The 27,213-nt window shown below is 55.4% G+C and overlaps 2 protein-coding genes across 15 annotated transcripts; one reads left to right on the forward strand and one right to left on the reverse strand.

Annotated features, from left to right (window-relative positions):
* Nucleotides 1–505: 505 nt before the first annotated feature.
* DRC5 (dynein regulatory complex subunit 5) lies at nt 506–18,807 on the forward strand. 13 transcript variants are annotated; one of them, XM_077903837.1, is made up of 9 exons: nt 575–642; nt 3,404–3,466; nt 3,933–4,054; nt 10,138–10,510; nt 11,529–12,097; nt 14,124–14,573; nt 17,098–17,122; nt 17,400–17,450; nt 18,178–18,807. In XM_077903837.1, exons 4-9 carry the CDS (start codon nt 10,234–10,236, stop codon nt 18,318–18,320), a joined length of 1,515 nt encoding a protein of 504 aa, XP_077759963.1. In that variant the 5' UTR covers nt 575–642; nt 3,404–3,466; nt 3,933–4,054; nt 10,138–10,233; the 3' UTR covers nt 18,321–18,807. The 13 variants fall into 13 exon arrangements, with proteins under 13 accessions (XP_077759970.1, XP_077759971.1, XP_077759969.1 ...); XM_077903844.1 differs by lacking the exons at nt 3,404–3,466; nt 3,933–4,054 and having other exon boundaries at nt 506–642; nt 14,124–14,312; nt 14,514–14,573; XM_077903845.1 differs by lacking the exons at nt 3,404–3,466; nt 3,933–4,054 and having other exon boundaries at nt 506–642; nt 14,124–14,312; nt 14,514–14,573; nt 17,098–17,308; nt 18,174–18,262.
* On the reverse strand, nt 18,050–26,240 carry TMEM151B (transmembrane protein 151B). Of its 2 annotated transcripts, XM_077903830.1 has the most exons (3): nt 25,996–26,240; nt 23,347–23,787; nt 18,050–22,124 (listed from the first exon to the last, which is right to left on the reverse strand). In XM_077903830.1, exons 1-3 carry the CDS (start codon nt 26,122–26,124, stop codon nt 20,994–20,996), a joined length of 1,701 nt encoding a protein of 566 aa, XP_077759956.1. In that variant the 5' UTR covers nt 26,125–26,240; the 3' UTR covers nt 18,050–20,993. The 2 variants fall into 2 exon arrangements, with proteins under 2 accessions (XP_077759956.1, XP_077759955.1); XM_077903829.1 differs by lacking the exon at nt 25,996–26,240 and having other exon boundaries at nt 23,347–25,722.
* Between the last annotated feature and the right edge of the window lie 973 nt (nt 26,241–27,213).

The raw sequence follows: 27,213 nt of genomic DNA on the forward strand, positions 1-27,213 counted from the left end.
GAGCTAAGGGGGGCGGGGGGGGGGGTGACATAACGTTTAGTGCTGTGTGAAGGAGCGCTGTGGAGACCTGGAAACTTCCTGCCTGGTGCCTGACATCAGCCTTGTTCACATCCTGGAGAAAGGTGGAAGGTACCACACTGCAAGGATGCTGCAGCCCACAGCTCTCCTGCAAGGCTCGGGGCAACAGTAGGCCCCAGAGGAGATCCGGTAACCCCTGCAGGTGCCCTTCCACCTCCTCACCTTCCAGAAGAAACTGCGGATGCTTTTCCTTTGTCCATTCGTCACCGCGCACCCCGGTTCCACACAGAAGGTACCAAGAAGGAACAGCACTCCAGTCCGGAGCCCTGCCCCAGGCCCTACTCCTCCCCCTCCCCCAGAAAAGCCCATCTATTCCCAAGCGCGCTCCCCAGAACCTCGGAGCACGGCCCCCTTTCCCCCCACCCCGCCCCGCCCCGCCCCTCCCGGTTCCCAGGACCCACCCAGCGGCTCGCCGCGGAGACCCGAGCGCACGCGGATGTAGGCGCGCACATGCGCACCCGCCCTCGGACCCGCCCCCTGGCGACGCGGGGCGTCCCTAACGACCGGCGCGGCTGCGCGGTGGGCCTGCAGGAAGGGGAGCGCCCGGCCTCGAGAGTGGGTGAGGTGAGCCCGGGAAGACAGCTCAAGCCCGGGCCTCCCTTATGGGGCTGAACTCCCCCTGCCCCCGCTCCCGCCTGGCTGAGATTGGCTTGGCTCTGAGCCCCGTCTGTCCCCACAGGAGACTCCCCACCCCACCCATTTGAGGCGGGACCCTTGCTTCTCCGCTAAGGTCACTGCATATTGGCCCAGAGGTTTAAGGTCTGCCAGTAAAGGGGTGCGGGGTTGGGGGGGCACCACGAGAAGGAGGAAGGAGAGTGTGGGGCATCGGGTAGGTCGTGGAGGAGAGCAGTCCTGAGCCCCGGAGGAGCCGCAGGCTTCTCAGAAAGACGGACTCCCATTCCCAGCTCCTGCAGGCTGCAGTCCCTCCTACAGGTCCAGAAGCTTCAGTACCTCCCTTCCTCCCTCCCTCCCACAGCACGGCTGGTTTCCCTTGGTTACTAAGGAGCCGCAAGGGCCTCCTCACCCCTGGCAAGTTGGGGGAGGGACTCGCTGGCCTTTGGAGCTGAGCTTCCCTGCAGGAGTGTCTGAGCCCAAGGCAGGAGTAAGGGGTGAGGAATGAATACTCTGGAGCCCTTTTTAAGACAACAGACCCAAGTGGTCAGGAGTTGGGAGAAGGGCCAAGCCCAGGGGTGTGATAAGTGTGCCATCTCACTGGGGCCAATCACCAAGCATGCTGGGCCCAGGCTCCATCACAGAACTTTGCTGTCCTTCTTTTGTGATTTCACAAACTAAGAATTCCCAAGTGGGAATTTGGGAGGCATATGGCCGGAGGTAGGGTCTGATGGAGGCATGAAAGAGATCAGGAAAGTAAGACAAAAGCCCAGGGCCCCTGAGGACAGATGCCCAGGGAGGGGTCTCCTCTGGGATCCTAAAGTGAAGGAGAAGCTGGCTGAGAAGTCAGAGGAAGCACAGAGGGAGAAGTGGGTAGAGGATATAACCCATCTAGCCGAGCCAGCCCAGAAGGTAGTGTCCAAGGGGCACAGAGGTGCTTTGGCTCCTCAGTTAAGAGGAAGGCAGGTAAAAAAAAAAAAAAAAAAAGAGGAAGGCAGGTGAGAATGAGGACCAGGGATGTGATGAGCAGGAAGGGGAGAGAGTTCTCCCCCAGCCTCTTCAACTTTCCCCTTCAGGCAGTGGGGAGAACCGTCTGGCTACAGTGGTTAGATTTAACTGGAGACTTGAGAAGAATAGAGAAGGTTTGAGACGTCCGAGAGGAGGGAATGTGCTAGAGATTCAGGCACTGAGTCCCAGGTCTATGAGCAATATCAAGGGCCCAATGTGAGCCATGGAGCAGGAAAGTGCAGCTCTACAGAATGTTCTTGGGTCCCTAGAGGCCTCATGCTGAAGGATTCAGGCGACGGTCCAGTTCTGTGGAAGGGCCTCATGTCTGGCAGTGACTTAGGGGGTGAGGGAGTCTGGGCTGTTTAGGCCAGCATCTAAAGGGTTACCCCAGGCTTCACACTGGTGACAGGATGAGAAGCGCCCATGAGCTGCAGAAAATAGGAGGCCCGCTGGAAAAGTACCATGAACAACTGAATCTGGACAGTTTAGGAAGCAATCCCAACAGCTTATTATTTCTATGCTTTTGTGCATGGAAGTGACAGAGAGCTTTGAATGGGTATCAGCTGAAACTTTAGGTCTCCCACTTACTAGCTATGTGATGCTCAGCAAGCTACTTATGCTTTCTAAGCTTGTTTCCCCATTTGTGCAATGGAGATAATAGTGTCATAATAGCAAGAATAGTCCTCAATTGAAGGAAGATTGAATGAACATACCTAGGTAAGGCATGTCACATCTTCATCACAACATCTAACACATATTTTGAAGGGTGGCTCTGGGCCCAGCATGACATGAATCCTCTTACACACATCAGCTCCTTTAAAATCTTCTGGATAATCTTAGGAAGTAGACACTACTAATTTCTACCCCCATTTTACAGATAAAGAAATGGAGGCTTAGTAGGGTGAAATGACTTCCCCAAGGCCTCACAGATGCTCCGGGGTAGAGTGGAGATTGGCCTTAATGCAGTATAATTCCTAAGTCCTTACCAGCTGCCTCCTGCTGTGCAAATGCTTTGAGAGCCTAAAACTCCATAAATCATAGCTGTGTATAGGCAAGATATGGTTCCCAGGACACTTGTCCAGCAGATGCAAGCCATCAAAAACAAGGCCAAGCTGGCCGAACTAGGGCATGTTGTCACTTAATATTACCTGTGCTTGGGCACATAGAGAATAGACTTTTACACCCAACCCTTTGAGTTATGGCCTGAATGTGATTTTAGGACCCTGAGCCCTGGTCCTAAGGACACAGAACAGAGAGCTGGTTGGGAGAGGATTGACCTTTCTACAGGGATTGTGGTCCTGTGTGGGGTTAGGCTGGATGATGGCTGGAGACACAGCATTGTAAAGCCCAACAGGCCTGTGAAACCTGTGCCAGGAAATGAAAGGTCACAGGACATGTCCCCACCTTCCCCATCCTAGAGTAAGCTGTGCATTTCAATAGGGGCACCAGGTGGTGGCACAAGAAGTGATCACTCCCCATGGCCCTGACTTTCTCTCTGGAATATGAGAAAAGAGAAGGATCAGAGTGTTCAACACACTTTCAGTCTTCATACTCTGGGATTCTCTGTCTACCCCATAGGTTCCCTAGGGAGAAAAGCTCCAAAGAGGAAAGTGGGTGCCATTTCTGGAGCTGTCCTCCTCAGGCCCTTAGGAGCTGTCGGGGTGCCTTTGGGCCCCTCACTAATGGGTGTCTATCCACCCCCCAGGCTTCCAGGAAAAATAATGCCACCTGCTACCACCCTCAGCTGCAGACTGGTGATGCCTGTGAAGTAGGTGGAGTTATCTCAGGTCCCCTGACTTATTCTCCTATGGGCCCTCCACCCGTGGTGATGTGTTCTCCTTGCCCTCTTCCTAACTTGACTTTTTGGATCTGAAATTCATTCACACAGAGGTGTGGATGCCTGATAAGAGGGGAGATATCGATATAGATAGATATAGATATAGATAGATAAATGTATATGTTATGAACCAGTAATTTCCGTAGTAGGGTGCCAATGTCTCGTTGCTTTCCTGGCCTGGGGAGGCCTTCTCTGACAGGCTCTCTTTGCCTAAAGATAGGAGCCCAGCCTCCCAGGAAGCAGGGACATGCCTTCCTCTTTCCTGGGGAAGGGTGGAAAATGTGGGGAGGGGACGCACCCAGCAAACTGTGGAAGAGCAGTGCCCTGTGGTGACAGAGAGGTGACCGTGGGCCCAGCCCTCCTAGGTGTCCTAGGACCAGTCATTTCTCATCCCTAGCATGAAGATAAGAAGCCCTACCTCCACTGTAGAGTGGCTGTAAGACTCAAATGACAGCACAGCCCTGAAAGAAGTTGGTAACTGCTAATTACTGATATATCCTATGGCTGAAGAGATGAAAGGTGAGGCTGGAGGCCCAGGGTGATCAGGATAGGAAGGGGCCCCAGGAGTTAGGTGCCAGGCCCTGTGTATAATAAACCTGGGGGCCTCTGGCCCTTCTCAGCCACCCCATTGAACTATTTCATCTACTGATTTAGGATTTTTTTCCATCATTTCATTCACCAAATTGTGAGCCTACCCAAATGGTCAGGACCCTTTGGTCACAAATGGGCAGAAACTCAACTCAGCATCAGCAGATGCTATTAGACCTATTAGGGACCTATTAGAAGGCTGCCAAGGAGGTCTCAGAACCAGAGGAACTGCTGAGGAGCCTGGCAGTTCTGGGGGCCTCAGGGCCTCAGATAGGGTGCCAGGTGTTCTCTGTCCATCTCTCAATCCTGCTGGTCTCCTCCAGGCTTCATTCCCTCCTGCTGCAGACAGGTCTCCACATGAAGGGAAACAGCCTCCAGCAGCAGGAGATCCGTATCCTTCAAGGACATCCGTCCTTGTGTCTACCTCTGCTGCTGCTCCAACAAATCCCAGAAAGGACCGGATTGGCTGGCATCAGGTGGCCAACTTTGAGCCAATCACCCTGACCAATATGGGACACTCCTATTGGCCAGAATCTGTTCTTAGAAGGGGGTGGGGCAACTCAGAAAACCAGCTACCTCCTGTAAGGCAGACCTGACATGGGCTAGGGAGTAGGGAGAAAAAGGAGTTGGAAACAGTCCCTGGGCCTCAAGGAGTCCACAGCCTAGTGTGGGTGTGGGTGGAGGGTCATCAATCAGATCGTTGAAGGGACACAGTTACAGGGTCTGATAAAGGGAGGGGCTGTTTCGGAGGGAGGGGGGTGAGGACAAGAAAGGCTGGAAGATTTCAGAGAGGAAGTGGTATTTAAACCCAGATTTGAGAAAACCAAGGACTGTCCGTTTCCTGGGCCGAGGCCGTGGGAAAGGCCTTCCAGGCAGAGAGAACTGTTTGAGCATAGGCCGGCAGCGTGAACTAGCCTGCAGAGTTCCAGGGGCAAACAGGAGTTTCTTTTAAACAGGATGTCCAGGCGCAGCCCTGTTTGGGGGGGGGGGGGGGGGCGGGGGGGGCGGAGGCTCAGCGGCTTAGTGCCACCTTCAGCCCAGGGCCTGATCCAGGAGACCTGGGATCGAGTCCCACGTCAGGCTCCCTGCATAGAGCCTGCTTCTCCCTCTGTCTCTCATGAATAAGTAAATACAATTTTTTTAAAAAACAAATAGGATGTCCAGTCACAGGGGCCTTCTTTTTTTTTTTTTTTTTTAAGATATTTATTTATTCATGAGAGACAGAGAAAGGCAGAGACATAGGCAGAGGGAGAAGCAGGCTCCCTGCAGGACTCGATCCCAGGACCCCAGGATCATGACCTGAGCCCAAGGCAGACGCTCAATCACTGAGCCTCCCAGGTGCCCTGGGCCTTCTCTACTGAGTTCAGGAAGCCGAGCTGTAGCGAGTGGCCATGGCAGCCTCGGGAGGGAAGGCTAGTTGTGAGGACCATGCTGACGGCCAGCGCCAGGTGCTGAGCAGCTAGAGCTGGGATCCAGGCCAGCAGGCCCCTTCCCTTGTCTTCTCCCGCAAGGTTTTGTTTTTTTTTTTTTTTTTTTTCCAAGATTTTATTTATTTATTCATGAGAGACATAGAGAGAGAGGCAGAGACAAGGGCACAGGGAGAAGCAGGCTCCCCGCAGAGAGCCTCATGTGGGACTCAATCCCCGGGCAGGGATCATGCCCTGAGCCAAAGACAGACACTCAACTGCTGAGCCACCCAGGCATCCTCCTCCCCACCCCCAAGTTAAGGGACAGGAGGGCCGCTGGGATGGGAAGTGGAATTGGCAGGATTCAAAAGAAACCAGATATGGGGGGCCTGGTGCCCCTGGCCAGGTAGGGAGCCAGGAGGAGGAGAGGCTTGGGAGAGACTCTGAGTTCTCCAGAGTGCAGAAGGCAGGCAGCAGGCATGAGTTTGGAGCTCAGAGGAGAGGTGAGAGCTGCAACCATCTCCAGGAGCCTGGCAGGGCAGGCGGCAGTCCCCAGAGGAGCTGCAGCTCATGAGGGGTGGGCAGGGTGACCCAGAGCCTACAAACAGACTTCAGGAATGATCAGAGAGGTGGGAGGAGAGCCAAGAGAGTGGTGGCCTCACAGTGGGTGAGAAGGGGGGGCGGGTCAGGTTCACCGCCTGCTCCTGCACAGGGAGGGGCCCTGCTTTATGTCATCTTTTTTTTTTTTTTGTCTTTATTTGAACTGCAGTTAGTTAACATATGGCAGTTACCAGAGGGGAGGTGGGGGATAGGTTGTACAGGTGATGGGGAAAGTGAAAACTATCACCTCTTAATTTCTTATGAGGTTAATGGTTTCAACATTGTCCTTTCAAATGACATCAGACCTAGTGGTATGGAGGTTTCTGTAAACATAGTCGTTGCAGGATCAGCATTATAGGGGCTCTTTTTGATACCCGCCCGAGTCCCTGGAGCACTAGGAGGGATGCCCTGCCTCTTCCTTCTGAGGAGGTGGCTGGGGCCCAGGAGACTACACCAGGGTGGGTCCTGCAGTATCAGGCCCACAAAGGGACTGCAGGCTCTAAACTGCAGCATGAAAGATGCAGATCAGACTTTAGGAAGAGACGTCGGATCCTAAGGCAATGAAGCCCTAGATAGTGGAACCAGTGCCAGGCAGCCTATTCCAGAGGGCGGCCAGTCTGGCCCCAGGTCGGGTTTCCCGGACATCTGGCCTCCCAGGAGGAAGGAGAGGAAAGCAGCCTACCTGGATGGTGAGGCTGGGCAGAGAAATGCCCGGAGTCGGCTCCAGGGCAACACTAACCAGAAATCTGGGGTTCCTTCCACCCCCCACCAAGCCGGGTCCTGCTCCCTTGGGCATGGCCCACAGCGTGTCTTGGGAATACATCTGGGCCCAAAGGGCATGCCGGAATGTTTTCGGCCAGAACTCTGGAGGGAACTTTTGGCAGGAGCCCTAGGAGACCAGATGCAGAGCTGGCAGGAGCAGGCCTGGCCCTTTGGCTCTTTCCTCCTTGTGCCCAGACTGCCAGGCCCCTCCATCCTATCCAGCCCCAAACACCACCACTGCCACCTTGCCCTTCGCCTCTCCCCTGGAGATAGGGAAGGGCCACTCCAGGATTCCATCCCATCTCAGGTCAGCACTCAGAGGTGGCACTCTAAGCTACTCCCAGCCTAAGACCCCTGTCCCCCATCCTCCACAGCCCCCCACACCCCCAATACTCTTTTCAGATATTATCTCGTCTCCACAACCCCCTGCAGATAAGGAAAGTTGTATGGATAAGGAAACTGAAGCTCAGATAGGTTAAGTAAATTGGCCAAGGTCACACAGCAAGTCACTGGCAAAACCAGAAATGCAAAGTCATCTGGCACCTCCAAGCAGCATCCCCTCCCAGCCACGCCCTCTGAGGGGCTATTAGTCAAATGCACCAGCTGGTTATTCCATCAATCTGGACACAATCTGTTTGTGCCTCTGCATTTGATTTGCATAAGGGTGTCACAAATACATAGATGTCTTCCCTACACTGCCCCTGCCCCCACCCCCCCTCCCCCGCCTTTCTCGCCCCCACCTCCCCACACACGCAGCCAGGCTCTTCCTCCTTGAGATGCCTGGTGGACTGGGGAGCACCATCTGGTCCTCTCCATCTGCCAAGGACACCTATGCTGGTTCAGAGTGTTCCTTCCCACCGGCCACTACACAGTGCACCGAGTCACAGAGCAAATCTGAGGGGAAACTGCCCAGAGGAGGAGCTCTGTGTGGAGTGGCCCCATTTCAGCCTGCAGCCTCAGGGCACCTGCAGCAAGCGTGCACAAATGGACAAATGCGGAGGAGGGTCCCCAGCCCCAGATACATCCTCTGTCTTCTGTCTCCAGCCCCAGATTTAGCTGCTTTTTTGCCTCCCACGCCTTCCCCGCTGCCGTCTGGAATGCAGGGCTTCTGGGAGAACTAGGAAGACTGGATCAGATGGGCGTGGGGGGGTGGTGCAAGCCAAAGCTCTCAGAGGGGAAGAGGGAAGGTGCCGGCCCCCTGGACAGAGCCTGGGTCCGGTTCGCCTCTCCCTCCTCTCAGCCTACACTATCCAAAACAGTAGCCACTGGCCACACATGGCTATTGAGCTATCCGATTTGGAAGGCTTAGTATGCAAGGTATGTAAAATATCGCATTAATAATTTTTATAAGAACGCCTGGGTGGCTCAGTGGTGGAGTGTCTGCCTTCCGCTCAGGGCGTGATCCCAGGATCTGGGATCAAGTCCCGCATCAGGCTCCTTGCAAGGAGCCTGCTTCTTCTTCTGCCTGTGTCTCTGCCTCTCTCTGTGTATCTGTCATGAATAAATAAAATCTTTTTTAAACATAATTTTTATATTGATTACATATTTCAATGATAATATTAGACATATTGGGTTAAACATGAAACTAAAAAAAAATTTAAAAAAATTAAAAAAAAACATGAAACTAATTTCACCCATTTCTCTTGATTATTTTTTATTTTATTTTATTTTACTACATTTTAAATAGTATATGTGGCCTACATTTTGACATGTATCTCATTTCTACTTGGCAGTGCTGTTCTCAACCCCATCCTCCTGGTCAGGCAGTGCTGTTCTATAAAATACTTAACCCCAGGAGCTGTTTTGAACTAAATGGCTCCTTTTTTAAAGATTTTATTTATTTATTCATGAGAGACACACAAAAAAGAGAGGCAGAGACACAGGCAGACAGAGAAGCAGGCTCCATGCAGGGAACCCGATGCGGAACTTGATCCCAATGCTCCAGGATCACGCCCTGAGCTGAACGCAGATGTGCTCAACCGCTGAACCACCCAGGCGTCCCAAACTAAATGGTTCTTTTTTTTTTTTTTTTTAATGGTTCTTTATTATACTTCGAGCGTTTGGCAATATGCATCTAGACCTCTCACCTTCAGAGGGGCAGTACAATGTAGGGTTCAGAGAATTAACTTGAGTGGCACCTGGCTGTCTCCGTCAGTAGAGCATGTAACTCTTGGTCTCCGGGTTGTGAGCTCAGGCCCGATGTTGGCTGTAGAGATTATTTAAAATCTTTAAAGAAAACAATGAACTTGATAGACTGAATTTAAATCCATCCTTGTTATTTATAAGCTGTGTGACATGGGGCAAGTCAATTAGCCTCTCTGTGTTTTGGGTTCACATCAGAAAAATGGGAAAAATAAAAATGCCTATTTCAAAAAGGCTTTTGTGAGGATTAAATTGGTTAACATGCATAAAGAACTTTTTTTTTAATTTTTATTTATTTATGATAGTCACACAGAGAGAGAGAGAGAGAGGCAGAGACACAGGCAGAGGGAGAAGCAGGCTCCATGCACCAGGAGCCCGACGTGAGATTCGATCCAGGGTCTCCAGGACAGCGTCCTGGGCCAAAGGCAGGCGCTAAACCGCTGTGCCACCCAGGGATCCCCATAAAGAACTTTTTTTAAAAAGTGTCCAGGAAAAAAAAAAAAAAAAAGTGTCCAGGAGCGCCTGGGTGGCACAGTCGGTTGAGCATCTGACTCTTGGTTTTGGCTCAGGTCATGACCTCAGGGTTGTAGGATGGAGCTCCATACCAGGCTCCACACTTAGTGGGGGTGTCTGCTTGAGATTCTCTCTCTCTTCCCCTCTGCCTCTACTCTGCCCATTCTTGGACATTCTCTCTCTCTCTCTCTCTCTCATTCTCAGAAATCTTTTTTAAAATACATAAATAAGCGTCCAACATATATTAATTACTTCTGATTTCTGTATAGATATTATTATCCAAAATGTCGGCCTGCTCTTTGCTATAGTTGCATGTGTCGTAGTATACTATGCCTCTTTAGATGCATTATTTTATTCACTTCTCCCACTCCTCTTATAAGTAACTGTCCTCTTCATTTTGTAGAGGAGGCATATGAAACTAGAAGAGATTCAGTAACTTGCCCAAGGCCACACAGCTAACCAGTAGGATTTTTACCTGGATCTGCTCTACTCCAGAGATGGACCCTTAAGAACCACTGTGTGCTACCTCTCTTGCTAAATGCCCACTGAAACGCTCCAAAGTTAAGATCTCCACCCCTCCTCTCCCTCCAGGTTCCCATGGGCACCAAGAACCTGCCAGTCTGAGAGACTCCTCGTTGCAAGGCCATCACCAAGGGGCTACCTGCCCCTAGGCTGCCAGTCCACAGCATGCAGGAAACCCTAGTGACACCAACACTGTCAGTCCTCAGCCGATCCTCAATCACCATGCAGGACAGGTCCTCCACCGCAGGCCAAGCTTCAAGCACAGGTCCCCAGCCCTCAAGACCCTCAGTCATCCCACCCCCCAGCAAGTCCAAGGGCTGGAAATCCGGGGCCAATGTACGTCGGATGCGCAGGATCATAGCTGAGGACCCTGAGTGGTCACTGGCCATCGTGCCCCTCCTCACAGAGCTCTGCATTCAGCACATTGTTGAGAACTTCCAGAGTGAGTCTGTCCCTGCCCTGGGCAGGAGGTTTCAAAAGGCCAGGAGCAGGGTAGGATGGGTGGGGACTGCCTGCCCAGAGGCAAAACCTCAAAGGCTGGGTCTTGGGGCAGCCCCTGCCCTCCTGCACTGGGTCCTCATCCCCAGTAAACACTGCCCTTACCCTTTGGAACCAGAATGGTTTCTCCCACTGTCTCTACTTCCAGGGTCCACCAGATTCCCATCCACACTGTGCACTGCCTGTCTATGCCCTCTCCTCATCTTTCCCACTCTCTCCAGCAAAACCCAGCCCAAATCATATTTACCAAACACCTCCTCCAGAAAGCCCTCCCTGGTTGACCATCCTCCACTCTCTTGGAGCCTTCCACAGTGCATATAGGTTCTTGGTTTGTTCTGTACTTTGTGCTCTGTAAATGGTTATCCTTTTCAAAGATGAGTTCCCAGCCTCTCCTACTGGTTGGGGCTGTGAGGACAGGATCATCATTTATCTGTAGCACGTACCACCACCTGACCTACAATATATTCTCCTGACTTATTTACTGTCTGCCTCCTCTCCTAAGAAGGAGTGGCTTCCACCGTCTTCCTCACTCTTGCTTGTACCCTCAGCACTTAGTGTCTTGGAGCACAGTAGATGTTCAAATATATTTGTTCTGTTTTGTTTTGAAATTAATGAATCAAATCATTTGGGAATCTCTGGGCTCAGGATTATCTCCTACATCAGACTAAGTAATACCTGAGGGCTAGACCTGAGATTCTTGTTCAGACTGGGAGCTCCCTGGAACCAGACAGGAAGATGTCCACCTTCAGGCAGGGAACATCCCAATGCCAGGGGCTACGTCTCTATCCTCAGACTAAGCATCCCTGATAGTAAAGGCTGCCCGCCCCCTCTCAGGCTGGGGCTCCCTGAGGGCCGCAGAAGGTCTTCCATTTGCTTGGGTGCCCCCAGGCAGGACCAGCCCAGGGTACCACGTTGTGGTATCCCCACCACTGTGACTCCTGCTTTCCCTCCTGTTCTCAAAGACAACCCTATCCTGAAGCAGCTGCTTCCAGAGCACCAGCAGAAGGTCCTGAACCACTTGTCACCCGACCTGCCGCTGACCGTGACCGCCAACCTGATCGACGACGAGAACTACTGGCGCCGTTGCTGCATGCAGCGCTGGCCCGTGTGCCACGTGGCCAGGCACGGAGGCAGCTGGAAGCGCCTGTTCTTCGAGCGGCACCTGGAAAACCTGATAAAGCACTTCATCCCGAGCACCACAGACCCCGCGGTGATCCTCGACCTGCTGCCATTCTGCAGGAACTACGTGCGCAGGCTCCGCGTGGATCAGTTCCTTCCGCCCGTGCAGCTCCCGCTCCAGCCGTGGAATGGGGAGCTGTCCGACTCGGGCAGCGAGGCCGAGATGGAGCAGCCCACCGGGGACCACTACCAACTGCGGGACCTGGTAGCTGGCCTGAGCCACCTGGAGGAGCTGGACCTGGTGTATGGGGTCAAGGACTGCGGCATGAACTTCGAGTGGAACCTCTTCCTCTTCACCTATCAGGACTGCCACTCCCTGGCGGCCACCATCAAGGCATGCCACACCCTCAAGGTACCAGGCGGCCGGGCCTTCCTCTATGTCCCATTCTCCCCTCCTCTTCCTGCTCTTCCTCCTCCTCCTCCATCCCCATCATCTCCCATTTCCTTCTCATTCACTGACCAAGTGAATGCACCCTGCACCAAGCTGGATTCTGGGGATGCAGAGTCGAACAAGGCACTGCTCTCCCAGTTCTCAAGCCACTTACTCATCCAAGGAACATCTGCACTCTGGGCCCTATCCTTGGTGCTGAAGATTCAACAATGAGCAAAATTAATACCATTTGTGGCCTCTGGAGCTAGCAGTCTGGTGGGATAAAAGGCACTCATCAGCAATCATGTAAATGTAAAATTACAACTAGGCTAGGAATGCTAGATTTAGCAAATAAAAATACAAGACATCCAGTTAAATTTGAAACTCAAATACTCGACAGATAATTTTTCAGTAAAGTATGTCCCACGTATTCTGATTGGAAGAGGGAAAGCCTGCCAAAAAGTCAGAGAAAGAGGAAACGGGGGAGACATGGCCTCAAGTCACAGAGCGGAGGGATGGGTGAATCTCAAGAAAAGGAGCAAGCAGCAATGGAGTGGGGTGCTGCTGAGGACCGAATTTAGCAAACTCAGAGGTCACAGAGCCGGAACTGTCAGTGGAGTGCCAGGAACAGGGGCCAGATTGGAGTGGTTTATGGAGAGAGTGGGAAGTGAGGAAACAGGATGGCTGTGATCAGCTTATTCAAGAACTTGGCTGTGAAGGGTATGAAGGGGAAATCAGTAATATGAAGGGTTTAGGTTTTCTTAAAAAGATATTTGCATGGGTTTAAAACCAGTATAAAGTTCCACTGGACAGCAACAAAGTGATGAGTCCAGGAGAAAGGCATAGGTTCATTTACCAAGGAAGGTTCTTGAGAAGGCAGGGAGGGTAGAATTGAGAACTGAGGTGGGGCAGTTGGCTCTGGGCAGAGGAGAGAGGATGTGGTGGGTAGCAGTGGGCTCGTGTTTGGTATTAGGAAAATGAAGGGTTCCCATTCAATGGCCAGGGAGGCAGGAGGAAACTGAAGTGCAGAAAGGAGGCTGTAGGGTGGCTCCCTGAAGTTTGAGAAGGCTGGAGAAGGTTGAAATCATTGTTATAGAGTAAGAGAGAATATGTTGTCCAGAGAAACAGGGCTAAATTGGCACACAGCATTGAGGGTCTGAGGGTGGTTCCAGAGATACCAACCAGAACTGTCATGTGACATTTTCCGTTACATCAATTGCTTGGGCACAGATAGGCAGAAAACAGAGTGGGGTTGATCCATGGTTGGAGCTTTGCCAGATAGGTACAATGAAATGATAAGAGACACAAGAGGCTCTAAGCTGGCTAAGGGAGACATAAAGAAAGCAGGGGAATGAAGAATGGGAAGAGGGTGGAGAGGCCCCGTGGAAGAGGGAGGAGTGGAAGGAGCTGGTTAGAAGGAGAGGATTAGGACTCCCATCTCCAGGATTCCCCATGCTAGTCCTACCCCATTCTTTTGTCTTTTCTCTCCATCCTTCCATTCCCCATCTCTCATCCTGCTTCTTTCCCTGGCCTCTCCATCCAAGAGTTCCTCTCCTGGCCATCAAACAGGAGTTGGGGCATCAAATAGACCTGGATTTGAACCTACCTCTGGGACTTGATCACTGTGACTGTGTGACCCTGAGCAAATGACCTGTCCACCCTCAGCCTTCATTTTCTATCTGCAAAGTAGAAAGAACTCATTCTACCTGCCTGGGGGTTAGAGAGTCAGAGATAATTGTTATGATAACACTCTAGCAGCATGCCTACCGCATAGTAATTTGTCAATAAATGGTAGGCTTTCCTTCTACTGCCTGCCACCAGTTCCGCACTGCTCTGCCACGCGGGGAAGCCCTGCCCTGGCCAGGGCCAGTTGGATGGCCAACACCAGATAAGCAGAACCTCGGGCCTCCCTGTGGCCTGCTCCTCTACCTGCAGAAGGTAGCTGGGCAGGCAGGCAGGCAGATTCTCCCTGGCTGCCAGGTGCTGCATACTTTCTACCTGCCCACAGACCTTCAGGCTGACCCGAAGCAAGGTGGACGATGACAAGGCACGCATACTAATTCGCAGCCTCCTGGATCACCCAGCCCTTGAGGAGCTGGACCTATCACACAACCTCATCGGGGACCGGGGTGCACGTGCCGCGGCCAAGCTGCTAAGCCACAGCCACCTCCGTGTGCTCACCCTGGCCAACAACCAGGTGCGTGCGCCTGGTGCCCAGTCACTGGCTCACGCCCTAGCACACAACACCAACCTCATTTCCCTCAACCTGCGCCTCAACTGCATCGAAGATGAGGGTGGCCAGGCACTTGCCCATGCCTTACAGACCAACAAGTGCCTCACAACCCTGCACCTCGGGGGCAATGAACTCTCTGAGCCCACCGCCACCCTCCTCTCCCAGGTGCTCACTGTCAACACCACGCTCACCAGCATCAACCTGTCCTGCAATCACATCGGGCTGGTAAGCTGTACCTTCTGGGGCTGGCAGAGCCAAGAAGAGCCCCGTAGCCTTGGGGGGTGAGTGTGGGAATCCAACTGCCTTGAGGAACTTCCAGAGTAATTGTTAAGACCACAGACTTTACCCAGTTCTAATCCCAGCTCTGCCATTTTGCACTCGGTTAAATTATTTAACGTTTTTGGGCCACCATGTCCTCATCTGTAAAATGGAGATAATAATAGAATCTACTTCTACGTGTTGTTACTGGGAGGATTAAATGAGTTATAAAGCAGTTAACATTGGAGGCACTGGCTAGGACCTCAGGATCGCTAGCTATTACTATTATTCAGCGTTATAGCCTATGCCAGGCACTATTCCTTTATTCCTACAGTTATCTAGTAGAATGTGTATTCTTTTCTTTTTTTTGAAGATTTTATTTTTAAGTAATCTTTACACCCAACATGGGGCTCAAACTTACAACCTCAAGATAAAATGTTGCATGCTCTATGGACTGAGCCAGCCAGGCACCTCTAATAAAATATGAACTCTTTTTTTTTAAGATTTATTTATTTATTTGAGAGAGAGAGAGAGAAGAGGGATGAGGGAGGGGCAGAGAGAGAGGGAGAGAGAATCTCAAGCAGACTCCATGCTCAGTGTAGAGCTTGACATAGGGCTCAATCTCACAACCCTGAGATCATGACCTGAACCAAAACCAAGAGTGGGACACTTAACTGACTGAACCACCCAGGTGCCCCTAGAATGTGTATTCTTAACCCCACTTTACAGATGGAAAATTGAGTCTCAGAGGGGTTAATGCATCACCCAAGAGCATCCAGTCGGTAGAGAATGTCAGTGCTGTGATTCAAATCCAGGACTGGGTACTCCTGGGAGGCTCACTTGGTTAAGCGTCTGCCTTCAGCTCAGGTCATGATCCCAGGGTCCTAGGATCAAGCCCCACATCAGGCTCCCTGCTCAGTGGGGAACCTGCTTCTCCCTCTGCCTGCCATTCCCTCTGCTCATGTTCTCTCTCTCTTTTATTTATTTTAAATAAAATCTTTAAAAAAAAAAAAAAACAGGGCTGGTTGAAAACCAGATTTGTTTATTTGGGGTACCTGGGAGGCTGAATCAGTTAACTGTCTACCTTTGGCTCTAGTCATGATCTCAGGGTCCTGGGATCAAGCCCAGAATCGGGGTTCCCTGCTCAGTGGGGAACCTGCTTCTTCCTCTCCCTCTGCCCCTCCCCCCCATTGGTGCTCACACTCTCTCTCTCTCTCTCAAATAAATGAAATATTTTCAAAAATATTTATTTGAGGGAGAGAGAGAGAAAAAATGCAACAAGGGACAGAGGGAGAGAGAGAATCTCAAGCAGACTCCCTGCTGAGTGTGGAACCTGATGCAGGGCTGGATCTCTGAACCCCGAGATCATGACCTGAACAGAAAACAAGAGTTGGATGCTTAACCAACTGAGTCACCCAGATGCCCCACCTGGGTCTTTTCTGATAGACAATGTCTCTCATTTTCTTGAGCAAGTGTCAAAACAAGAAATGCAATTTACATGAACACCTAGTGAACAGACCTATCAATATAGCATCATTGAAATGTACTTTCACTGCTTGTGACACATGCTAATAGTTTCCTTTATATTCTATTCTGCTTCATTTTTAAAAAATGCATCTGTAACCCATTAAACTGACTTTGCACCACACTATTGGGTCACAACCATAGAACACAACCATTCTACCTCCCACATAAAAAATTGTTCACATCAGGTGTAGCCCACCCAACAAGGGGCTGGAGCTTGGAGCTATGAGGACTAGTGAGGGGGACCCTCCATGTGTTCCCTCCATGTTGGCACCCTGTACCAAACCTCCCCAGAGAACAGTCTTGCTCACACACACACACCGTCTCCCAACAGAGTGCTCTTGGCCACAAGTAACAGAAAACCGATCCAGGAAGTGGCCTAAACAAGAGGAATATTCAATACGTCCCATAATCAGAAGCCCCAGGGTAGAGGATCTTCGGAGGTGGTAAATTCACTCGCTCAGTGGTGCCATCTGCTCTGCCCACCCAGCCACTTGGCGGTGTCCTCCCAGGTGCTTCTCTCAGGTCCCAAGATGGCTGCTGCATGTCACTTGGGGCCATGCTCAGAGACAGGAAAAGGGAGAGCACCCCTCTCTCTTGTTCTCTTTTCAGAGTGAGAACAACCTTCCCAGAAACCACTTCCTCCATCCTTCCTCCTCAGATGTCATTAGCCAGATCTGTCTCACCTACCCATGGTAGAATCAGAGGAGTGGAGTTACCATCATTATCACAGAACCATGTTTTTCAAATCATGAGGGTCAAAAATTCAGTTTAGTAGGTCTTGAGTACCATTTTTCTTATAGAATAGGATAGGATTGCATAGGACACATTAGCGTGCTGGACAAATAGGTTAACCGTTGTTTCGTGAAACTCTCATTCTAGTCACATCTTTATATAAATGTGTATGCACGTGTGCAATCCTAGGTAGTGATATAAAACGACCCCTTCTCTTGTACTCCTCTCCCAGGACGGCGGGAAGCAGCTCCTGGAAGGCATGTCAGACAACAAGACCCTCCTGGAGTTTGACTTGCGCCTGTCAGATGTAGCCCAGGAGAGCGAGTACCTCATTGGCCAGGCCCTCTGTGCCAACCGGGAAGCCGCCCGCCAGCGGGCCTTGAATCCCAGCCACTTCATGTCACCAATCACTGCCAAGGGCCCTGAGAACCCTGTAGGATAAGGTTGGGGAACTGGGGGGCTGGGGCAGTGACAGGACCTGGGTCACTGTCCTAGCCCGATCTCTCATTTCATGTTCAATCATTCCTCCTATAGAATGTTACATGGGTCTAGAGGGAGGAGACAGAGACCATGGATATCCTTGCGGTGAGTGATCAAGTGTGATGCAGATGAGGATATGAGGTGGGGGAAGGGACTGGGATGGGGGAAAGAAGGGGTATGAAGTGGGACCCATCCCTTGTACCCCTGGAAGAGGATGTTACCTGAAATGACTGACTTCTTCCAGGATTAGGGAAGGCAGAGAAGACCAAAAGCCAGTCCCTGCCCAGACTCTCCCGTGGAGGCCATCCATCTCCCTGCCCCCCCCCCCACCATGTTCCTCTCTACTGAACAGGTCCTGGGCTTCTTGACCTTCAAAGATGTGCATGCATGCACACACAGGGACGCACGCGCGCGCGCACACACACACACACACACACACACAGGGTCTTTCTCTCCTCTGGTGACTGCAGAGCTTTGCCTGGCTCTTCCACTCTCACCCCTGCCGATGCTCCCTATTACTTGACGCTGCTAAAGTGATCCCGTTCTACAGGCCATTCCATCCCCTCATTCTAACCTGTGCCCCCTCAACCTGGAAAGGGGAAAACAGAGGTGACAGGAGAGACTCAGACCCACTGCCCCCACCAGGGAACTTCTGCTGGGAGGAGGAGGAGGGCGTGGGGGAGGTGCCACACTGGGGAGGGAAGTCAGTGAGTCATCTGCAACTTTATTATCCACCAGTTTGATTTGTACAATCTTTGCGCTTGGAAATCCACGACAGAAAGGCCACAGTGTGATGCACCCAATTGACAGATACTGTCTTCTCCCCAGCCAGGCCCAGCCCACCCCACAAGCCCTTGTTCCCAGCACAAAAGGAGCCTTCCGGGTGCCCTCCATGAGTCCCTGTCCTTCTGCGGCTGCCCACAGGAGCCACATCAGCCCACGGGGCCACAAGAGGACCTGATAGATCCAGGCTGAGCCTTGTCCTCCATCCTCCTCCCACTGAGAGACCCAGAGCCTCCAGAACTGTGGTCTTTCCAAAGGATGGGTCATGGGGCTGCAGCCACAGCCTGGGGGTGCCTGTTTTCAGGGACTCCTTCCAACAAGCAGCGCAGAGCAGAGCACCAAAGGGGGCTTGGGAGTGACTGCACTTGTGTGCCTGTCTGGGCAACCTGAAGTCTGTCTTGTGCCTGACACCCTCTGACAGTTCTGGAGTGCAAACGTGTAGATGTGAGGGTGTGTGTGAGTGTGTGTACATAGCCACAGCTGCTAGCAGAGGTTCTAATTAGAGAAACAAGAACATTCAGTGTAAAGTTTAATTTTAGAGATTAATTAATTTTCTGGTTTTCGTTTTCCCTGGCAATCAATAAAGCTACCAAGAAAATAGACCAAAGAATTGGTTTCTCTCTAAGTCTGTGCATGTGTGGAAGGTGAGGCCGTCTGTGTTAAGACCTAGGCAGACACAGTCAATACAGGCAAAAATAATAATAGCCCCCCCCCCCCTCGCCCTGTCCCCTCCTCCTAGCTCAGGTTCTGTGTCAGGAATGGACCTGAGAGAGAAGGAGCGGAGTCCCTCCCTCCTTGGAGTCGTGAAGTGGCTGGGCTGCCTTCACACAAGAGCACGACATCCAGGTACCAGCTGGCGGAGAACCGGGGCCTGCGGCCACAGCTCACCACCTGTACCTCACAGATGTCCATTCAAAAAGAGAGGTGCTCCAAATGCCAGGCCCCCAAGGAGCACAGACTCAGGGGCCAGGCAGGTTTCGTGCTGGCAGGCAGGTGGCCACCGCTGCCCAGGGAAACCTAGTGGGCAGCCATTCCCTCCGGCCCAAGCCACCCCTTCCCTGGCCTCCTCTGCCTTTCCCACTCTGCCATCGCCACAGGGAAAGTAAAGCTCAACCCCAATGGGCCATGGGCCATGGTGTCCCCACAGTCTGTACCTCCTAAGCCCCCCAGGGAAGGGGGAAGGAAAGCCAGAGAAGATGTTGCATAGGTGGCAGTCATGCCCTTGGCAGGTGTAGTCCTGGCTAGGCTGAAGGAGGATGGGCGAGGAGGCTGAAGGAGGGGAAGGAGGAGCTCTGAAGGCTCAGGCAAAGTGAGGAGCATCAGGGATGAGCGATGTTGGCGGCCCAAGGGTGATCCTCTCCAGCTTGAAATGTGAGCTCAATCCCTGGGCACTGAGTCTGCTGGGAAAACTTTAGCCAGGGGAGTTGAGAGGGCAGGGGGTTGGTTGTACACAGACATGCACACTGAAGCGCATCAGGGTGGGAGTGGTCGGGGAGAAAAGGCGGTGGGGCCAGTGCCCTTGGGTGGTGGCAGGGTGCCCCTTTGAAGACCCTGGGATACACTGCAGGGCTTCAGCTCATGGGATAGGGAAGGACACCGGGGTCAGGCAAGATTTGGAGAATTCCTGCCTCGGACCCTGCCACTGGAATTGAGTATTTCTCCAGTTGGGGCTTGTGAGCACATTCTCAGCCCTGCAGAGGTAATGTGTGGGGACAACGGCTCTTCACACCACCTCCCACAAGTCTGGGGAAGGCAAGAGTCGCCCCAGACAACCCCCCACCTTTGGAAGTCCTTTCTGTCTCCCTCTGCTGCCCTCTCCTCTTTTGACTCCCACCGGGGGCGAGAACTCCCCTTTGTCACCCGGGTCTGTCTCTCCCTCTTTCCACCCATTCACCATGACCAGCTTTAATGAAGGTGCCCTGGGGAGTATCGCACCCCCCTCTGAAGGGCGAGCCCTCCCAGAGCCCGGGTTAGGTCGCTGCTGCCGGGAGGCTGCAGAGTTCAGAGACAGGATTGAGACACATCCCCTCATTTTGCCTCCCTCCCCCCTGGGCAACTGCTCCTTGGGGCCAGAGAGCAAGAGGGAAGGGAGCAGAGTGACGGCTGTGGTGTGAGCACAGTCCCTCCAGGACCCACACTCGAGGGACCCAGCAAGATAAACAGCGGTGGAGGGAGGGGCAGAAAGGAAACCCCGATGTTTGGGGCCAGCGCCAAGAAGAGAATAGCAACATTTGCACGGTTTTGAGCTGGAGCATCGAGGCTGACATCTGGCTCCGGCCTCAGACCCACTGAATTCATTAGCTGGTTGGAAGCCAGCCCTGGTGTTCCCCAAACCACCACCCCTCCGCAGAGAGAGAGGCCCCGGTGGGGCCAGGCAGCGGTGGAAGGAAAGCTCCAATCTCCCTTCCCCGCGCCTCGCAACCTCCCCAGCTGCACAGCGAAGGCCTCGCCCTGGAGACGGGCCCCACGCGGTGCCACAGAACAGTCGCCACTAACAGAAGATCCATTGAAAGGCTGGACGGGAAATCTCGAGTGTGCGTGTAGGAAAGGGAGGCGCCCCCTGGAAACGCAGGGGCGGGGCTGGCAGAGCCCACCGGGCCCGGGGGGGGGGGGGGGGGGGAGGGGGGTGCTCCGGAGCCGCCACTCCCCTTCCCAGCCGTCACCGTCGCCGGTCTCTTTCTGTTCAGGAAAGGCGGGGGTCCGGAGCCCACGGGGTCCGCCCCGCGCGCCCCCTCGCCGCCCGCTCCCCGCGCCGTGCCCAGCACAGCCCCAGTCAGCATCGCGACTCCCCCCGCTGCGCGCGAGGAGCACAGTCTGGCGGGGGGCGGGAGGGAGGCCGGCGGGCCTGGCCGGGCCGGGCCGAGGTCACAGTGAGGTCTCTACGCAGGAGCCGTGGCGGTGCAGCGGCCGGTGGCTGTGGCCCAGGCACCCCTCTTGCCGGTGCACGATGAGCACCGGGAAGTAGAGGGCGTCGTGGTAGGGCGGCGGCGGCCCGGCCTCCTCCTCCTCGTCGTCGTCCTCGTCGTCCCCCATGCTGGCCTGGCTCGACAGGCGCGTCTGCTCGGTGGGGCAGCTCGCCTCGTTGACGCTCCCGCTCCGGCTGCGCCACAGGCAGCTGCGCCGCGAGCCGTAGAGGCGGCCGAGCGAGAAGCGGCTGCCCCCGCAGCCCGGGCCGCCCCCGGGCCCCGGGCCGGCCCGCGGGCTGGCGCAGATGCTGAGCGCGCTGCGCGAGAAGATGGACGAGCTGCTGACGGCGCGCTGGCAGTGCTCGCAGCTGCGCCGGTAGGGGGCCACGCCCGCCGCGCCCGGGCCGCCCACCCCGCCGTAGCGGCACGCCGGCCCGTAGCCGCCGCCCGCCGCCCCCGCGCAGCGCGCCCCCAGCCCCGCCAGGTCCATGAGCACCGCCTCCGAGTAGCTGGGCACCAGCTGCTGGTTGGAGCGGATGTGCCACTCGAGCTCCGTGCTGTCCACCGTGTTGACCCGCGGCAGGCGGTGCGTGAGCGGCGGCAGCAGCTCGTCGCTGGGGCTCAGGCCGCCGCCCGCGCTGCTCGCCGAGCCCGGGCCCTCCAGGCCGAAGAGCTTCTCCACGTGGTAGTGCGCGTAGGCCGTGCGGTACTCGGCCAGCACGCGCAGCGGCCACGACAGCGTGAGCAGCGCCGCGGCCCAGAAGGCCGACGAGCAGGCGTACCACGGCGGCCGCGCTGGGTCCGGGAAGGCCACCATGAACTCGCGGAAGTCCACGTTCTTGAGGTGCATGCCCTCGCGCGCCTCCATGTAGTCGTCCAGGCCCTCGTTCTCGGCGAAGAAGCGCGCGCGCTGGCACAGGTAGGCGTTCTCGGCCTCCACGCTGGCGAAGCTGAAGCACTTGGTGAAGCGCAGGCGCGTGGCCGGCGCGCCCTCCAGCCCCACCAGCGCCTTGGACACGTCGCGGACGCCGCAGCGCGCGTAGTCGAACTCGGCCTCGGCCACGTGCGTGTTGACGCGCTCATGGTAGACCTGCGGCGCCGGGGAGGGCGGCGGGAGTCGCTTCTGCAGGCTCACCCTCGTCCGCCCCTTCGCCGCGCCTGCTGCCCGCGCAAACCCTAAGAGCCTGCCTGCCCCGCCTTAGAGGCCGCTCGGCCCAGCCGGGCAGGAGCTTAGTTAGCATCTGCCCCACAGAGCACGGCGGCCGAGCGTCAGCATCAGGCCTGAGGACGGGCGGGAACTCGAACTCGGACCTACCGGGGTGCCTGCTGATTGCAGTTAAGCGCTGCTCCGCGGGTGGGGGGGCGGGGGGCGGTCAGGCGCTGGCCGTGAATCGGGCTTGCCCGACCTTTTCGCCCTGTCTCCCGTGCCCTCCGCTGCCCCTTCTTCCCTTTTACGAGTGTTCCCAGAGGGGCCGAGGAGCACCCTGTCGAGACCACCTTCGTCTCGCCTTTGTCTCTGGTCTGCCCATTCCCACCTTAGCTCTCTCCCAGCCCCCTACCGATGCTCACAGGCCCCAGGCTTCTGTTCCCCCATCCCAATCCGGAGAAAATGCCCTCTTCTTCCAAGGCTCGAGTAATGCCTGAGCCTCACGGGTCCGGGAAGTGCTCGTTGGCCCCCGCCCCCATCTCTCCGTGGGGCCTCCCATGCCTACCTCCATCCCTTTGCCAGAAGGCTCCCACCTTTGGGAGCCTTGAACTTGGGACCTGGGGACCTGGGTTTGAATCTAGCACTACCACTGAGGAGCTGCGGACCTTGAGCAAGTCATTGAGCTTAGGATTCCTTACCTGTGAAAGAGGACCTGAAAGCAGCCGCCTCACTGAACAGGTGAGAGCATGCTGTGAGATAGTGCATGTGAAGCCTTCTCCAACCATTAAGCACTAAGCAGTATACACCACCCTGGAGCCACACTGCCTGGGTTCAAATACACCACATACTGTTGGTTTGACTCTGGGCAGGGTACTTAACCTCTCAAGGCCTCAGTTTCCTCATCTGTAAAATGTGGACAGTAGTTACCTACCTCACAGGGTGGTTATGGGGGTTAAAAGAAATGACCTGGCATTTATAATGTATGTAGGGCAGAGCCTGGCTGCGAGTGTTCCCTGTTACTATTATGGTTGTTATTGCCCTCCTGCTTCCATGTCCACAAGAGCTCAGTGTTGCCTGTGCTCCTCCCCCTGGGGACAGTCAGTGAGGGTCCCCGCGCCCCCCCCCTCCCATCTGGACTGACCTGTGCTCCCCTCCAGCCCCTCACCTGGGTGGTGGTGTAGGCGTCTCCATTGCGGTATCGGGTGACCTGGCGGGTGCGGCGGACATAGTGGTAGCTGATGGCCTTCCACCAGATACAGGGCGTGGCCTGCTGCATGCGGCCCACACGCTCCCGCACGCTGCTCACATCAACACGGTGCTGCAGCTCATGGCGGGCTTGGCAATGCCAACACTCCACCAGGTAGACGGCGTACAGCATGAGCAGGAAGGCCAGGGGGATGTAGACATAGCCGTTGGAGCAGGGGCTGTCGTGGTACATGAGGCTGTTGCCCTGGTAGGCGCTGCTGAAGGTGAGGCGGGTCACCGTGGTTACGTGGCACCAGGCCACAGCCCCCAGACAGCCGTACATGAGCAGCGAGAGCAGCAGGCACTTCCAGTGGGACTCACGGCAGAGGGACTTGGTGAAAGAGGGCTGGATGGGACGCTGCTGCTCGGACGGGCAGAGGAAGGTCCGAGATAAATGGGGAGTGAGATGGAGTGGCAGGACCCAGCACAGAGATGGATGGAGGGGTGAAAGCCAGCGGCAGAGATGACAGGCAGACAGGGATGTGAAGAGAAAAGGTAAGACCGAGATGGAAGCCGAGGACCAAAGACAAAGGCAGAAATGACCCAGAGTGAGCCATGGGGACAGGAAAAGAGAACAGAATGCCAGTATAGGGAAGTACACAGAGAGAGAGAGATACCCCAAAAGGCAGAGAGGGATCAGAGCCAGAGATGGAGGGAGGAGGCCCAGGTGGCAGAGAAGACACAGATGGATAGGATGGCACCCAGAGAAACAGAGTCCAAAGACAGACATAAAGATGGCCATGGAACAGAAGAAGGTGTGGATGGGGAGACAGGAAGGACAGGCGTCAGCGAAGGCAGGTCCCCAGCCAGGATTCCTTCTAGGTGTTCCAGGAAAGTGGGCAGGGACCCACTGACCTCACCTTCCCACCTAACAGGTGGGGCCCTCATCTCTTCCCAATTTGAGCCTTGGGTTCTGGAGGAGCCAGTCCTCTTTGACCCATCCACCTCCCTGTCCCTCACAGACCATTAGTCTCATACCTCCTTTGGAGGGGAAGGTGGGCCCAGAAAACCCCAAGCTCTGACACTTTTTCCACATCTGGCCCTTAGGCCCCCTGTAAGTCTCCTTCCTGGACCCTAACATCCTTTCCCTATTCTAAAATGAGAGGGAAAGGACTGGTATCTCTGAGTAGAACGCAGTCCAGGAGGAGCTATCCAGAAGGGCAGAGGCAAGTGGCTGGGGAGTGGGGATGTGGGACCAGAGTAGGAGGGAAGGGAGGAAGATGTTTGCAGTCCAGTCATTTGTCAAAAGAAAATGATTCTTGGGGCTCTCTGGGGGCTGTTAAAGCACTCAGCCCATTCTTCCCCCCCCTCCTTCCGTCACCCCAATGACTTGTTTACATGTCTAGACTGAGTGCTCCTGAGGGGAGGGTCTCACTCTGTGTGTCTACCATGGTTCTGGCACCCTGAAGCCACTTAATAAATGAGAATTGAGCTGGATTTCTTGTGGTGGGCTGTGCTTTCTCACTCCTCCTCCCTGTGGGTAGCTTTAGGAACCCCCTTCCCCCAACACACACACACACACACACACACACACACACACCCCCTCCTGCTGAGATCCTGATTTCCTCCAGTTTCCCAGGCCTGACCTGGAGGCTAGCCAAGGAAAGGGAGAAAAGGGTGGAAAGGAAGGGCACAGTAACAGGCAGCAGCCCTGGGCCTGGTGTGAAATGAGAGGAAAGATCTGGAAGTGCAGATAGGTAGGTGGGCTAGGCAATAGCACACAGCCTGTCCAAACAAGATTAGGGTACATGTACCTTTCCAGGAGCCTTGGCCTTGGAGTGTGTGCAGATGTGCATTTTTGTGTGCCCCCCTGAGTGTGCACTTGTCCCTCTGGGAGCACCTCTGAAAGGGTCTCTACCTGAAGGTCCGTCCCCGCCCATGTGCTTCTGCCGCTAGTGCAGTGTGTATGTGTGTGCACGAGTGTGCATGGGAGATGGGGGGGAGGGGAGCAGTGCTCCTGGTCTCTTCCTCAAACCTTTGTTTCCAGGTTAAGAGGACTGGAGAGTAGGGCCCCTAAATAGGGATATGCTTATTTCCAACACTCCGAAAGCTTCCTGGGCTCAGCCCCCCCCCACCCCCACCCCCGGGGATTGGGGGAGAGAGGTACGCTCACACACTCCCGGTGACCCCGGGGGCGAGGAATCGCCTCTGTATACATCTGACCTTCTTAGGACCCCAGATGAGGTACCACCACCACTTCCCCACGGTACCCTCCTGCCTCTGTAGCACCTATACGTCGCCCTTCCTGGCCTTCAGGATAGCGTCCCCTCCGCGAGCCAGGATTCCTGCCACCGTCCCCACCCGGTCCGCCCGGGGTCCGCGAGGCTCCGCCCCCAGGCCCCTCCCCCTGCCCGGGACCCCCGAGCCCCGCCCCCGGCGCAGCCCCTTCCCCGCCACCGCGGACAGCTCCGGCCGCCGGTGGGGGCATCGGCGCGGGACTGCGGCTGCGGCGGCCGGCTCGGGGTGCGGGGCGCCGGCCGCGCTGCGGCGGAGCCGGCGGGGGCCGCGCGGCGGGGGGTGGGGGGCCAGGCTGCGGCCGCGCCGGGGAAGGGGCGCCGCGGGTTCTCACCTCCTCTCGGGCGGGGCCCTCGTCCGCCGCTGCCGCTGCCGCCGCCGCGGGCTCTTCCGGGACCCCGGGGCCGCCACCGCCGCCGCCGCCGCCGGCGCTCTCTCCCGCGGCCGAGCCAGGGGGGGACATGGCGTAGAGGGGGTGCGTCGAGCTCAGGGCTTCCCGGGGGGCTGCCGGGGGCCGAGGGCATCCTGCGCCGGCCCTGGGGAGGGGGCGGGAGGGGGCGGGGCCCTCGCTGCTCCCCACCCCCCGCCGGGGGGAGGGGGCCTGGAAAGGGCACCGGGGTAGGGGGCTCGGGGCTGGGGGTGGGGAGGCGGGCTAGGGGGCCGGGCCGGGGGGGCCGGGGCCGGGGGCGGGTGTCACCTTGAGGCCCTCGCGGCGCCGCTCCGCCTCCCGCCCGCTCCCGCCGCCGCCTTTTGTCTGAGCCGAGCTGGAGCCAGCGCGCCCCCCCTCTTCCTCCCAGCGCTGGAGCCCCGCCCCCGGCCCCCCAAACTCCGCCTTCCCCAAGCCTACCTAATAGCCACCCCCCAAAGAGGAGAAGCAACAGGGGCTCCCCGCACCCCTTCCCCACTCCCAGCCCTGCTCACCGCACCACCCCCCATCCTGGGAAGATCTGTGCCGCAACTCCTCTCAGTCCCTACTCCGCGGAGGGGGCGCCAGCGCCTCAGCCAACATCCCTCCCCATCCCTGGTTCCGGCAAGTTCCTGGGGCCAAGGGTGGGGAGAGGAAATTGAACCTTGGAGAACCCCAGGGAAGATCCTTATTCCCAGTTGGGTGGTAATGGGTTAATGCAGGAGCCAGCCTTCAGAGGCCAGACTCCAAGTGAACAGGGACGGAATCTGGTGAAAGGGAAAAGGATTGGAGCTAGATGTGAGAAAGGACTGGCAGAGGGCAGAGGGGAGGACCTTGGAACCAGGCTGCACAAAGCCATCTTCCTTCCCTAGAAGAACAGCCCCCAAAGAAGCAGTGAAGCATGTACATTGCCCTCGGCTGGAGATCAGGAGGCCTGAGTTCTAATTCTTAATCCTGGCTCTGCCATTAAGAGGTTGTGTGACCTTGGGCAAGTGCTTTCCCCTCTCTAAGCCTTAGCTTCTCATCTGTGCATTGAAGGAGTTGACTGCATCTCTAAGGCTCTGTGCAGTGAGGAAGTTGCCTGGAGAATCTCTAAGGCTCTGACCACCTTCTGTGGGTGTAGGAGGCAAAAATCATAGACCCCAG

Source organism: Canis aureus, chromosome 7, assembly GCF_053574225.1.
Source record: "Canis aureus isolate CA01 chromosome 7, VMU_Caureus_v.1.0, whole genome shotgun sequence".
Lineage (NCBI taxonomy): Eukaryota > Metazoa > Chordata > Mammalia > Carnivora > Canidae > Canis > Canis aureus.